Raw genomic sequence first — 12,090 nt, forward strand, 5'->3', positions numbered from 1 at the left:
TCCTGTGGAACAATCCGTCAGCCCCCTCCAGCATATTGAGTGTTGACGACTAATCCAGACCTGAAGAGCAGTTCTGTCGTTGAAATGCAACAGGCTCTGGTCCTTTGAAGTGGCTGCCAGTTTTTGCAAGGTGTCAACTCTTTCATTACCATTCAAATCAATTTAATTCAGTTTATTTATATACAGTGATACTTGAAAGTTTGTGAACCCTAAAGAAGTTTCTATAGTTCTGTATCAATTTGAGCTAAAACATCAGATTTTCACACAAGTCCTAAAAGTAGATAAAGAGAACCCAGTTAAACAAAAGAGACAAAAATTATTATACTTGGTCATTTATTTATTGAGGAAAATGATCCAATATTACATATTTGTGAGTGGTAAAAGTATGTGAACCTCATGTAGGTGAAACCCACCATCATCCCAGAGTTTAAGATGTTCTGTATAGACTTCCTCCAAGCAGAACTGATCACCAATTACCAGAAATGTTTAGTTGTAGGTATTGATGCACCGGGGGGGGGGGGGGGGGGGGTCGTCACACCAGGTACTGAAAGCAAAGGTTCACATACTTTTACCACTCACAAATATGTAATAATGGATCATTTTTAGAGTCAGAGTTTCTTTATTGTCATTCGCACCTCATGTGGTACATGTGGTGGAGCGAAATTATGTACACAGGGTCCCAGTTACATCCAACAATAAAATGTAAAAGAAAAACAGTAATAACATCTAAGATATGAACTAAGAAAAACATCAACTAAATATACACTAAGCACTCATAACATAAAACATTGAACAGCACAAACATGCACAAACATTTATTTTACTCAATAAATACATGACCAAGTATAATAATCTTGTCTTGTTTAACTGGATTATCTTGATCTACATTTAGGATTTGTGTGAAAATCTGATGTTTAGGTCATATTTATGTAAAAATATTGAAAATTCTTAAGACTTCACAAACTTTCAAGCACCACTGTAGAGCCAAGTCACAACAGACGTCTCAGGGCACTGTACAAAAACAGTCATTTACATAAAAAGCCAATCAGTCAAATATATCTAAGGAAGCCAGCTGATTAAAGTGAATCTTCAGTTACAGTCTCCCATCCTGAGCAAGCACACTGACAACAGTGGAAAGGAAAAACTCTCTTTTAACAGGAAGAATCCTCCAGCAGAACAGGTTCAGAACGAGCGACCATCTGGGTTTAAGAGGACAGGAAGGAGAACACCCAAGCGTCCCAGGTGTATTTTCTATTGGAGGAAAGATTAAAAAAGCATGTTACGGATAGAAATAATTAAAAATACAACCATTAATACCAGTTTTTAATGGTTGTACCCATTTAACATACAGTGAGGAAAATAAGTATTTGAACACCCTGCAACTTTACAAGTTCTCCCACTTAGAAATCATGGAGGGGTCTGAAATTTTTATCTTAGGTGCATGTCCACTGTGAGAGACATAATCTAAAAAAAATAATAATCTGGAAATCACAATGCATTATTTTTTTAATAATTTATTTGTGTGTTACTGCTGCAAATAAGTATTTGATCACCTGTGAAAATCAATGTTAATATTTGGTACAGTAGTTTTTGTTTGCAGTTACAGAGGTCAAAGGTTTCCTGTAGTTTGTCATCAGGTGTGCTCACACTGCAGCAGAGAGTTTGGACCATTCCTCCACACATCTTCTCTAGATCAGCCAGGTTTCTGGGCTGTCACTGAGAAACACGGAGTTTGAGCTCCCTCCAAATATTTTCTATAGGGTTTAGGTCTGGAGACTGGCTAGGCCACTCCAGAACCTTGATATGCTTCTTACGGAGCCACTCCTTGGTTCTCCTGGCTGTGTGCTTCGGGTCATTGTCATGTTGGAAGACCCAGCCACGACCCATCTTCAATGCTCAGACTGAGGGGAGGAGGTTGTTCTCCAAAATCTCTCACTACATGGCCTTTGTCATCCTCTCCTTAATACAGTGCAGTTGTCCTGTCCCATGTGCAGAAAAACACCCCAAAGCATGATGCTTCCACCCCCATGCTTCACAATAGGGATGGTGTTTTGGGGATGGTACTCATCATTCTTCGTCCTCCAAACACAGCGAGTGGAATTAAGACCAAAAAGTTCTATTTTGGTCTCATCTGACCACAGAACTTTCTCCCATGACTCCTCTGGATCATCCAAATGGTCATGGGCAAACTTAAGACTGGTTCAAATCATATCTCTCTGACCGCACTCAATTCATTCAGCTCAAATCCTTTCATTCCCAGTCTTCCCCCGTCTTCATGGGTGTCCCCCAAGGCTCTGTCCTCGGACCCCTCCTCTTCATCATTTACCTCCTTCCTCTAGGTCACATCTTCCGTAAATTTGGTGTCCATTTTCACTGTTATGCTGATGACACACAGCTCTACCTGTCAACAAAACCAAACTCCGCCCACCCACCCTCCATCCTCACCTACTGTCTCAATGAGCGAAATCACTGGTTTTCTAACAACTTCCTACAACTAAACAGTAACAAAACAGAAATCATTCTTGTCGGTACCAAAAACTCTCTTTCAAAATCAGAAAATCTTCTCATCCCCCCTTAACAACTCCCTGCTATCCCCCTCGCCTCAGGTCAAGAGTCTTGGTGTCATCCTCGACACCACTCTCTCCTTCACTTCACACATCAACAACGTCACTCGGTCTGCCTATTTCCATCTCAGAAATATTAACCGTCTCCGCCCTTCTCTCACACCCCGCTCCACAGCCATCCTTGTGCACAGTCTTGTGACTTCTCGGATTGACTACTGCAACTCCCTTTATGGCCTCCCCAACAAATCTCTCCAGAAGCTAGAATTGGTCCAGAACTCAGCTGCTCATGTCATCACTCAAACCTCCTCCTATAACCACATCACTCCAGTCCTGCAGCAGCTCCACTGGCTCCCGGTTAAATCACGCATCGTCTTCAAAATTCTTCTTCTCACTTTCAAAGCTATCCACAACCTTGCCCCTCCGTACCTATCTGACCTCCTACACATCTCCATCCCCTCTCGCTCTCTCAGATCCTCCTCTTCACTGCACCTCCATGTACCCTCTGCCCGCCTCTCCACCATGGGGAGCAGGGCCTTCACCTGCTCTGCTCCTCATCTCTGGAACTCTCTACCCCCTGACTTAAGAAACACCACCTCTCTTTCTCTATTCAAGACTGCTCTGAAAACACATCTCTTTAGACTCGCTTATCCTTAACTTTGCTGTATGTATTTTATATTCTTTACGCATTTTATATTCTGTATGTATTTTATATTCTTTACGCATTTTATATTCTTTATGTAATTTATTCCTGTTGATCTTTGTTCTTACTGTAAAGTGTCCTTGGGTGTCATGAAAGGCGCTTTTTAAATAAAATGATTATTATTATTATTAAGACGGGCCTGGACGTGTGCTGATTTAAGCAGGGGAACCTTCCGTGCCATGCATGATTTTAAACTATGACGTCTTAGTGTATTACCCAAAGTAACCATGGAAACAGTGGTGCCAGCTCTCTTCAGGTGATGGACCAGCTCCTCCTGTGTAGTTCTGGGCTGATTCCTCACTTTTCTTAGGATCATCGATACGCCACGAGGTGAGATCTGTCATGGAGCCCCAGTCCGAGGGAGACTGACAGTCATGTTTTTCTTCTTTCATTTTCTAACAATTGCTCCAACACTTGATCTTTTTTCACCAAGCTGCTTGGCAATTGCCCTGTAGCCCTTTCCAGCCTTGTGGAGGTCTACAGTTTTGTCTCTGGTGTCTTTGGACAGCTCTTTGGTCTCAGCCATGTTAGTAGTTGGAGTCTTACTGATTGTGTGGGGTGGACAGGTGTCTTTATGCAGCTAACCACCTCAAACAGGTGCTTCTAGTTTAGAATAGTAAGTGGAGTGGAGGTGGACTGTTTAGAGGTGGACTAATAGGTCTTTGAGGGCCAGAATTGTTGCTGATGGGCAGGTGTTCAAATACTTATTTGCAGCAGTAACACACAAATAAATTATTTAAAAAATCATACATTGTGATTTCCGTTTTTTTTTAATTATGTCTCTCACAGTGGACATGCACCTAAGTTGAACATTTCAGACCCCTCCATGATTTGTAAGTGGGAGAACTTGCAAAGTCGCAGGATGTTGAAATACTCACTTTCCTCACGGTTGGCTCTCCCAAACCAGTAATGATGTGAAGTGTGACCCCACGGACCACTATATAATTTCTGTGTACACAGGTCTTTGAGATGCAATAGTGACAGATTGCCTACATCTCAGCTTGAAATACAGCTGCAAAACCACCCAGTGGGTACTTGTACTTTTACTATACTGTAATGTGGTTGGCACCCTTGCACCTACTGACCCCTTCAGAAGGGATCCATCTAGAAATCAGTAGGAGCAACTGGGAGAGGTCCAACATAGAAAGATTGCTGCAGGCAGCAGCTTCATTGTCTGTATAGTTTGATCCCTTAATGTCCGTGTATTGTAGAGGCTGCAGACCATGAGGTTTAAACGCAGCTTCAATTCAGTTTGCTGGACTCCAGCACTGAGCTCATTTGACACAACCTGATATATTGCCCTTTTCTTACCATATACAGCAAATATACCAAATGCAAGTGTTTCTATAATTTTTTTCCATTTATTGAACGACACCAATGACTAATTTTGCTTTCACTTGGAAACAAACGTTAGATTTCACCATCAAGGACAGAAAGTCAGTTCATTTCTGTGGGGAAGGAAAAACGTGGCGGACACAAATGTTCACATTTCACGTCAGAATGTGTTTATTGTGAAAGGGACAGAATAAAGAGCAGATCAACAGTAGTAAATCTTGTTTTCTGAGTTTGATGTTGGAAGATGTAGAGAATTAATTGACTCAAAATATTTTTAGTCTCCAACAACTTCCACTGTGTTTACATAATTTGTTCTTACCCTTTTTTAGAGGACAAGACTAAACTAGGGAAATCATTGCTCTGAATTGACTTATGCAAACAAGTGAGCACAATGTAAAGCTCAAGTGTTTTGGGAGAATTTGCATTTTTTTAATTTGCTCAATTGGCCGATCTGTTGCTGAAACAGTTATTTTTTACTTCTCCTATTATTTTAATCACATCTTTCATAAATACTTCCAAGCTATCTAAAGATAAATTTCCTAACTACTATACTTACACATCCATAATTACTGACAGTTGTTTACTTACAGCAACTTCAGTTTATTAAAACATACAATTCTGGAGGAGGAAATTTGAGGACAAGGGGATGAAAATGGCAATATACTCGTTACAGTAAAACAATGTTAGCAAAATATAGCCATCCAGTGAGGAACTATAATATAGCAAGTGGGATAAAAAAAAAGTACATTTAAATTAAACATATTTACAAAATAAACAAGTGAATTTACAGTATAATATGACAAATGCCTCCATTAAGCAGGCCCACAATACATAGCACGTATATTAGCATAACATAATTTGCAGACTTTATACAACACTTATACCTTTTAGTCCACAAGTAAGTTACCAAATGGTAGAGAACATTAAACACACACAACTTAATTAAACATGAAAAGAAATACCTAATGAGGACCTTAAAGTTTACAGACCCCATGGCTTCGTAGCCCCAACCAACAAGGTTAGAATCTACAACTGTGCAGGAGGGACCGTAGAAGTCACCTTGCTGTAACACTCACCACAATTCTCATTGAGAAGTTATTCCCTCTCGAATAATAAGCACGATGCAAGTGGACGATCGCTATCACTGTGTAACAAAAAGAAAACAAATATTCTCCGGGCTCAAATCAGGTCGGCCACATTCATGGGCATCTCCTCCACGGTTGTGTTGTAAAATGTCTCGATGTCCCGAAGAATCCTCTTGTCCTCCTCAGTGACAAAATTGATGGCAACTCCTTTTCTGCCAAAACGGCCTCCACGTCCAATTCTGAAGGGCAGGGAAAAGACGCGTGAGATGCAGGTAAACAACGTTTAATATTACAGCACACGTGTAACTTACCGATGAATGTAGTTTTCACGATTTGTAGGAAGGTCATAGTTGATGACCAGAGAAACTTGCTGTACATCAATTCCACGAGCCTTGGAAAATAGAAGGAGAGCTCATTTGTAAACTCATTTTAAGACCCAGATTAGGAATAAGCGAATAGGAATCTTCCAAAAGCTGAACCTGACAACTGCTGGAAATTGTGTTTGTTTTATTTTTTAGGGGAGGAGAGAATTGTAGCACAGTTTTTAGTAAACCTACACCTCACCTTTACTGATGCTTTTTTTGTAGACAAGTTAGCTGAAATAAGCTAATGTTGACCCGGTCCTCTCAGTGATCAAACCGTCATGTTTTCTTGACTTTCTGCTGCAGTTATTTACATCTGGACTGAATCAAATGGGTCACAGCTTGGACATAATTTCTGGCCACGTGCAGCACACATTTTTAATCTTTGGCTCACAGTTTGTCCCTCCACAGGCAGCTACTGATAGAAGGTTGCAGTGCACTTGTCTTAGCAGGGTGCTCTCATCTTCTGTGATTTGTGTCAGGGGTGGGGTGTGCGTTGGTTGGAGACGTGTTGTGCGCCGTTTGCACCAACAGTTTTCGAGCGGGGGTGGAGACAGCTCAGTGAGAGGGAAACCGTGCACTACCTCTATAGACATAGCCTTTTAGCTATCAGGTCTGTATTGCACGCAGTTAGTTTGGCGCCATGTCAGGGGTGGGGCGTGCTGGCATGGTGGACCACCCTGCTTGTATAATGGCAGGGGAAACACTGCTGTGGACAAAATAGTCCCATTCTTTGCCGGTGTCAAGTTCTAATATGCCACAAATTAAAATTCTTAACATACCACTTTTTTTTTTTTTTTACGCCTAAATCCACAAATCAGCTTTCATTTTGTGGGTGGCATAAATCATACGACCCATTAGAAACTCATTATCATAGGTAGCTTCTGTTGTATACTTACCAGAAGATCAGTCGTGATCAACACTCTGCTTGAGCCAGATCTGAACTCTCTCATAATCACATCACGCTCCTTCTGATCCATATCACCATGCTGTGGAGGAGAAGAAAAGCAACACAAAGTGTGCAGCATTACCACTACAAAGCTCAACAGGAAACATTTCACTCACTCAAAAATCCTGCAGCTTGACGGTGTGTCGTACCAGAGCAGAGACGGTGAAGTCTCTAGCATGCATCTTCTCCGTCAACCAGTCAACTTTTCTCCTGGTATTGAGAAAGATCACAGCTTGGGTGATGGTCAGAGTTTCGTACAGATCACACAAAGTGTCTAGCTTCCACTCCTAGAAAAATCCATAAAGGTATGTAAATGTTATGTCGTCAACTGTACTTGACAAGTCAAACTTACAGAAGCATGCTAATACTGGATTCTTAAAGAGGATAATATTTATTTTCATTTAGCCTTTATTTATCCAGGTTAGTCTCATTGAGCCACGAGAACTCATTTTCAAGAGAGACCTGTTTTAGGGAGCACATGGTGGGGGTTAAGGGCCTTGCTCATGGGCCCAGAGTGGGGCGAATGAGGGTGGGGGCAAGTGTGAGTGTTTCACCAACCCCACCCACAATTTTTGATGTTGTCGGGGCCGGGGCATGAACCGGCGATCTTCGGATCACAAGCCCACCTCTCTAACCTCTGCGCCACCACTCCCCCAAAGAGGGGGAGTGGTGATCATCTTAAAGAGGATAATATTTTTGCTACAGTGTGTGTAACACAGGATCTTGAGACAAATGAAGACAAGACATTAAGAAAGAGGTCCCTTCCAGTCTCATTTCCAATACTGTGCATTTAATCTCCTTCCCCAGTGTACCCATGCTTACATGGCCACATGAGCTGAACCTGTGAGGCTCGGCTCCTGCAGTTTTAGCAGGGTGCTTTCAAAGAGAAGTTAGTTGGAGCTGTGTTGTGTTATTAATGTGATAACCAACCTCTCTCTCCACATTTATGTAGAACTGCTTGATACCCTCGAGTGTAAGCTCCTCTTTCTTGACCAAGATTCGAACAGGATCTCGCATGAACTTTTTCGTCACCTCCAACACATCAGCTGGCATAGTGGCTGAGAGCAGGACCACCTGAAGAAACAACAGAGCAACAAATTAACACAAAGCACCATCTAAAACAAAACATTCAAGCTCTGACCATGTTGTAGCACTTCACCTTGAGAGTGCAGCTAATGAACATTAGGAAAGAGGTTCAACCACATCTCATTTTCAGTGCAGTGCACATTAATCTCCTTCTGCGCGATACTCTGCAAGCATCATTGCATGAAACAGAAAATCTGAATCATACAATTATTGCAGATTTCTGTAACTGCAGAAGACCAAACCATGCGCTCCTTGTTCTGCCAAACCACACACCTGAATGTTTGTGCTCAGTTTCTGGAAGATCTCGTAGATCTGATCCTTAAACCCTCGACTCAACATCTCGTCGGCCTCATCCAGAACAAACATCTTGATATACTTTGGGGCTGAAGAGAAACATGGAATGCAGAGTCAAACGATTCAGCTAAACTTACATGAATTTGTTCTGAAAGAGACCAGCAGTACTTACACAGATGTCTCCTGTTTAGCATGTCATACACACGGCCTGGTGTGCCCACCACTATGTGAGGGGCTTCAGCCTGGAACTTCTGAATTTCACTACGGAGATTGGTCCCTCCAATGCAGGCATGGCAGGTTGCCCCCATGTAGTCGCCCAGAGCCAGAATTACTTTCTGGATCTGAAGGAGTTAAAACAAGTTTGCAGTTCAGAACGGTACTAATAGAAAACTATACATAAATACTTAAAGTGGAAAAACTGTTCAAAGTGATCAGTAAAACAAAAAGGAACTCTCCATGGGAAAGGTCAGTCCCGAAAGATGGTATACTATCATATCACACAGTTTTCCTCAACATGTAAAATGAAACGATCATCTTAGACCGATGCAGCCACGGGCAGAGACTACACCAACCAAAAGACTGTTAGTAATAAGAATTTTGACAAGTCTGTAAAAAACAAAAATTGTACCTTCTTATCTGAACAGTGTCGTCAGTATGCGGCCTAGGTCTGAGACACTGGTGAGGTTATGACCTCAGGAACAGCATACCTGCTGAGCCAGCTCTCTGGTGGGAGCCAAAACCAAAGCCTGAGTCTCCTTCTGCTCTATGTCCAGCTGCTGCAAGATAGAGATGGCAAACGTGGCTGTCTTGCCAGTGCCTGACTGGGCTTGGGCAATGACATCATAGCCTGACAGCAAGAAAATAACAATTAAAAAGAAAAGACAAATTTTAAATATCACTGTCTTTGTAGAACAGTTTGACAATGTGCTTAACTGCAGCCATTTCACAACGAGTGATCAGGGAGTACAAAAGTTATCCCCATTTGTTGGGTAAGTCCCGAAAGATGGTAAAGCATCATTTCACTCAAATAAATAAAGAAAGAAAAAAGTTTAATTTATGTACCTTTGATGCAAGGAATGATTGCTCTCTGCTGAATAGCGGATGGCTTTTCAAAACCATAAGCGTATATGCCCCTGAGAAGAGACTCTTTCAGGTTCATATCATCAAAGTTGTCAGTAATCTCATTCCAGTTGCTCTGTAAGAAACAGCAACATCAGAAGTAATCAAACCATTACCAGCTCTCTCTCTGCAGCAGTATTCATACATTTTAGGCTTACCTCGATGACACCATCAGGCTCCATTCCATCTGGCCCTCCATGGTCTCGATCTCTTGAGCTGTTGAGAGAGGAAAGAAAAATATACATTTCATTTAATGTCATCTTGCAACTTAAGATCGAGAAAATTTAGAACATGGGAGACCAACAACTTTAGGAATCTAGATTAGTCTCTTCCTAAATTTGTAAAAAATTAAGCTTCACCCAAGAACATGTCAGTTCTTTTAGATTTGCTTACTTTTATTAACCTAAAAGAATAAATTGTCAGAAATAGTGAGGGCTTTGGATTATTTTGTACATATTGTTGTACACATATTTTGCCTTGTCTTTTGGTCACTCTGCACACACTTTCATAAGTACAAGAAGCATGGTCTCAATCGTTCCGCCTTAGCAGCTGCCTCAGTGCTGATGAATGGAGCAGCTCCGATCAAGCCTGTCACGATGAATTTTACTGAGCAACTGTCTCAGAAATTATTGCGATACCCAATAATATTGTTTGAAATTTGACAATTAGTAATTATTGTCAAATTCAACAAGAAATATTGTCAAATTTATGAACAGTTTTCCATCTTATTTTTGTGTAGTACATTTTTCGACCACCAGATGGCAGTATAAGACTGAACTGAAGGATGGATGCTGAGGGAGCAAGCAGTGCGTCTAAGAAAAATGTGAGGGAAGTGCTTTGACAAAACTGACCCCCCCCCCCCACACACACACACACACACGCTTTTAACCGGAACTCGTAGGTCTGAACATATTACTCCAGTTCTGTCCTCCCTTCACTGGCTCCCTGTTCCTACGAGGATAGTTTTTAAAATTCTTCTGCTGACCTTCAAATGCCTAAATGGCCTCGCACCCCTTTACCTCTCTGAGCTTCTGGAACCTTACGTTCCCTCTCGGGCCCTGAGATCATCTGATCAGCTGCTTTTGGCTGTTCCAAAAACAAAACTGAAGCACAGAGGAGATCGGGCTTTTTCAGTCATGGGCCCCAAACTGTGGAACAACCTGCCCCCCCCAACATCAGGCAGGCCACCTCCCTTCCTCACTTCAAATCTCTGCTTAAAACACACCTGTTCTTTCAGGCATTTCATACAGTGTAAATTGATCTAGTGTTTTTTAATCTGTGACCTTATGTTTTAAATGCTTTTTATTAATTCTTCAGTTATTATTATTTGTGTATTGTATATATACGTTTATATAATTTTCTATTTAATTTTACTCTCATTGATTGTTGTTGTTAAGCACTTTGATAACAGGTTTTAAATGTGGTCTATTGACATGTTAAAGTTCTATTGCAGCTCTTTAACATAATTTGGCAAACTTAAAAACAGGTTAGTATACAAGGTTTTTTTTTTTCATGTTTTAAGACTTAAACACAACATGCGGTTATAGATAAAGTACACGAAGATGAATACGAAGCGGTTTATGAACGACCCAGCAGCATCTGGTCGAGGGGTCTGCAGCGCCGGGTACGAACCGGCAGGGGTTACGCCCAAAAGGTGTCTCGTTTCACTGCACAGTTTCAGTGGACGCACGTGTCATATTCCACGAGCCGGCTCAACTACCTCTGTACCCCTTTGAAATTTTCCGCTTATGTAAGCCCAAAAGATGCCAGTACTGTCCACCCCCCACAGCACGGCTCACCCCGAGTGTTCGAACCCGTCCGGTTCACCACAGCTCAGCGCGGGGTTATAACGCCAATATGTCGGATAAATGGGCCTGTGGCTCGGTGGATTCTACCATCTAGGCCGAGATGTAGTTGTAGCCGACTGATTAACACCAAGCTAACAAAAACAAAAGTAAACCCAGGTCCCGATAAGCTTTATTTTAAACATGTTAATAATGGAGGCGTATTTAAAATAAAATATATCCAAACGGACATTTGGAACACGCAGCGATATATACGAGCAGCTAATTGCTAACAACCAAAATTACCTCCACATGGCCTGGCTGGTTAAATGACTAATTCTTTACCGAACGACTTTCCTAACTGTGTTGAGCGCATAAGTACGACTAAAAATACATTACAGCAGCAGAAAGTGACCAAATAACTCTTAATACCTGTTGTAATCAGCAGAATCGCTAGACATGGTCCGCTTACAACTTCAGCATGCGACTGAAAAGATCGCTGATGGCGACGCCAACTGCTTTTATGCAGCCAGCCGGACTATCTTCACGCATTCTTATAAAATTTGTATAAGTGTACAAGTTAATCTAATTTGAACGAAATTTTCTGTACGATTCATTTCACTTTATACAACATTTATAACATGCTAATAATTGTTCATAAACTGATAATGTTAACATTTTTCGACACTATATTTCCGGGCGGAAGAATAATGCAGTAATAGGTAGTGCATCGGCCTCTACGGTGTCTTTGACAGGTCAAAACTCATCATGACGAGTTGTGCAACATTCAGTCACACCGAGTTTAAAACGGT

The 12,090-nt window shown here is 41.5% G+C and overlaps 1 protein-coding gene and 4 non-coding genes across 5 annotated transcripts; all 5 read right to left on the reverse strand.

Annotated features, from left to right (window-relative positions):
* Positions 1-4,683: 4,683 nt before the first annotated feature.
* On the reverse strand, positions 4,684-11,789 carry eif4a2 (eukaryotic translation initiation factor 4A). Its single transcript, XM_037681618.1, has 11 exons — positions 11,711-11,789; positions 9,653-9,710; positions 9,438-9,570; positions 9,083-9,222; positions 8,548-8,716; positions 8,355-8,464; positions 7,926-8,069; positions 7,145-7,282; positions 6,946-7,035; positions 5,996-6,075; positions 4,684-5,923 (listed from the first exon to the last, which is right to left on the reverse strand). The coding sequence occupies exons 1-11, from the start codon at positions 11,737-11,739 to the stop codon at positions 5,779-5,781; spliced, it is 1,236 nt and encodes a 411-aa protein (XP_037537546.1). The 5' UTR covers positions 11,740-11,789; the 3' UTR covers positions 4,684-5,778.
* Positions 7,702-7,887, reverse strand: LOC119415318. The gene has a single exon (XR_005187051.1). It is a non-coding gene; the product is annotated as a small nucleolar RNA SNORA81 (small nucleolar RNA).
* Positions 8,139-8,318, reverse strand: LOC119415319. Its single transcript, XR_005187052.1, has one exon. It is a non-coding gene; the product is annotated as a small nucleolar RNA SNORA81 (small nucleolar RNA).
* Positions 8,801-8,876, reverse strand: LOC119415320. Its single transcript, XR_005187053.1, has one exon. It is a non-coding gene; the product is annotated as a small nucleolar RNA SNORD2 (small nucleolar RNA).
* LOC119415321 lies at positions 9,326-9,400 on the reverse strand. Its single transcript, XR_005187054.1, has one exon. It is a non-coding gene; the product is annotated as a small nucleolar RNA SNORD2 (small nucleolar RNA).
* Positions 11,790-12,090: the final 301 nt, after the last annotated feature.

This window comes from Nematolebias whitei, chromosome 9 (genome assembly GCF_014905685.2).
Source record: "Nematolebias whitei isolate Nwh7 chromosome 9, NemWhi1, whole genome shotgun sequence".
NCBI lineage: Eukaryota > Metazoa > Chordata > Actinopteri > Cyprinodontiformes > Rivulidae > Nematolebias > Nematolebias whitei.

Bases quoted from the DNA above. Each gene is read 5' to 3' on its own strand.
- eif4a2 (XM_037681618.1), bottom strand. From the start codon at position 11,739: ATGTCTAGCGATTCTGCTGATTACAACAG. The intron at 8,070-8,354 runs GTGTGTGGTTTG...TTGTTTCTTCAG, and splicing joins AACTGAGCACAAACATTCAG to GTGGTCCTGCTCTCAGCCAC. The intron at 6,076-6,945 runs GTAAGTATACAA...CTATTTTCCAAG, and splicing joins TGATCACGACTGATCTTCTG to GCTCGTGGAATTGATGTACA.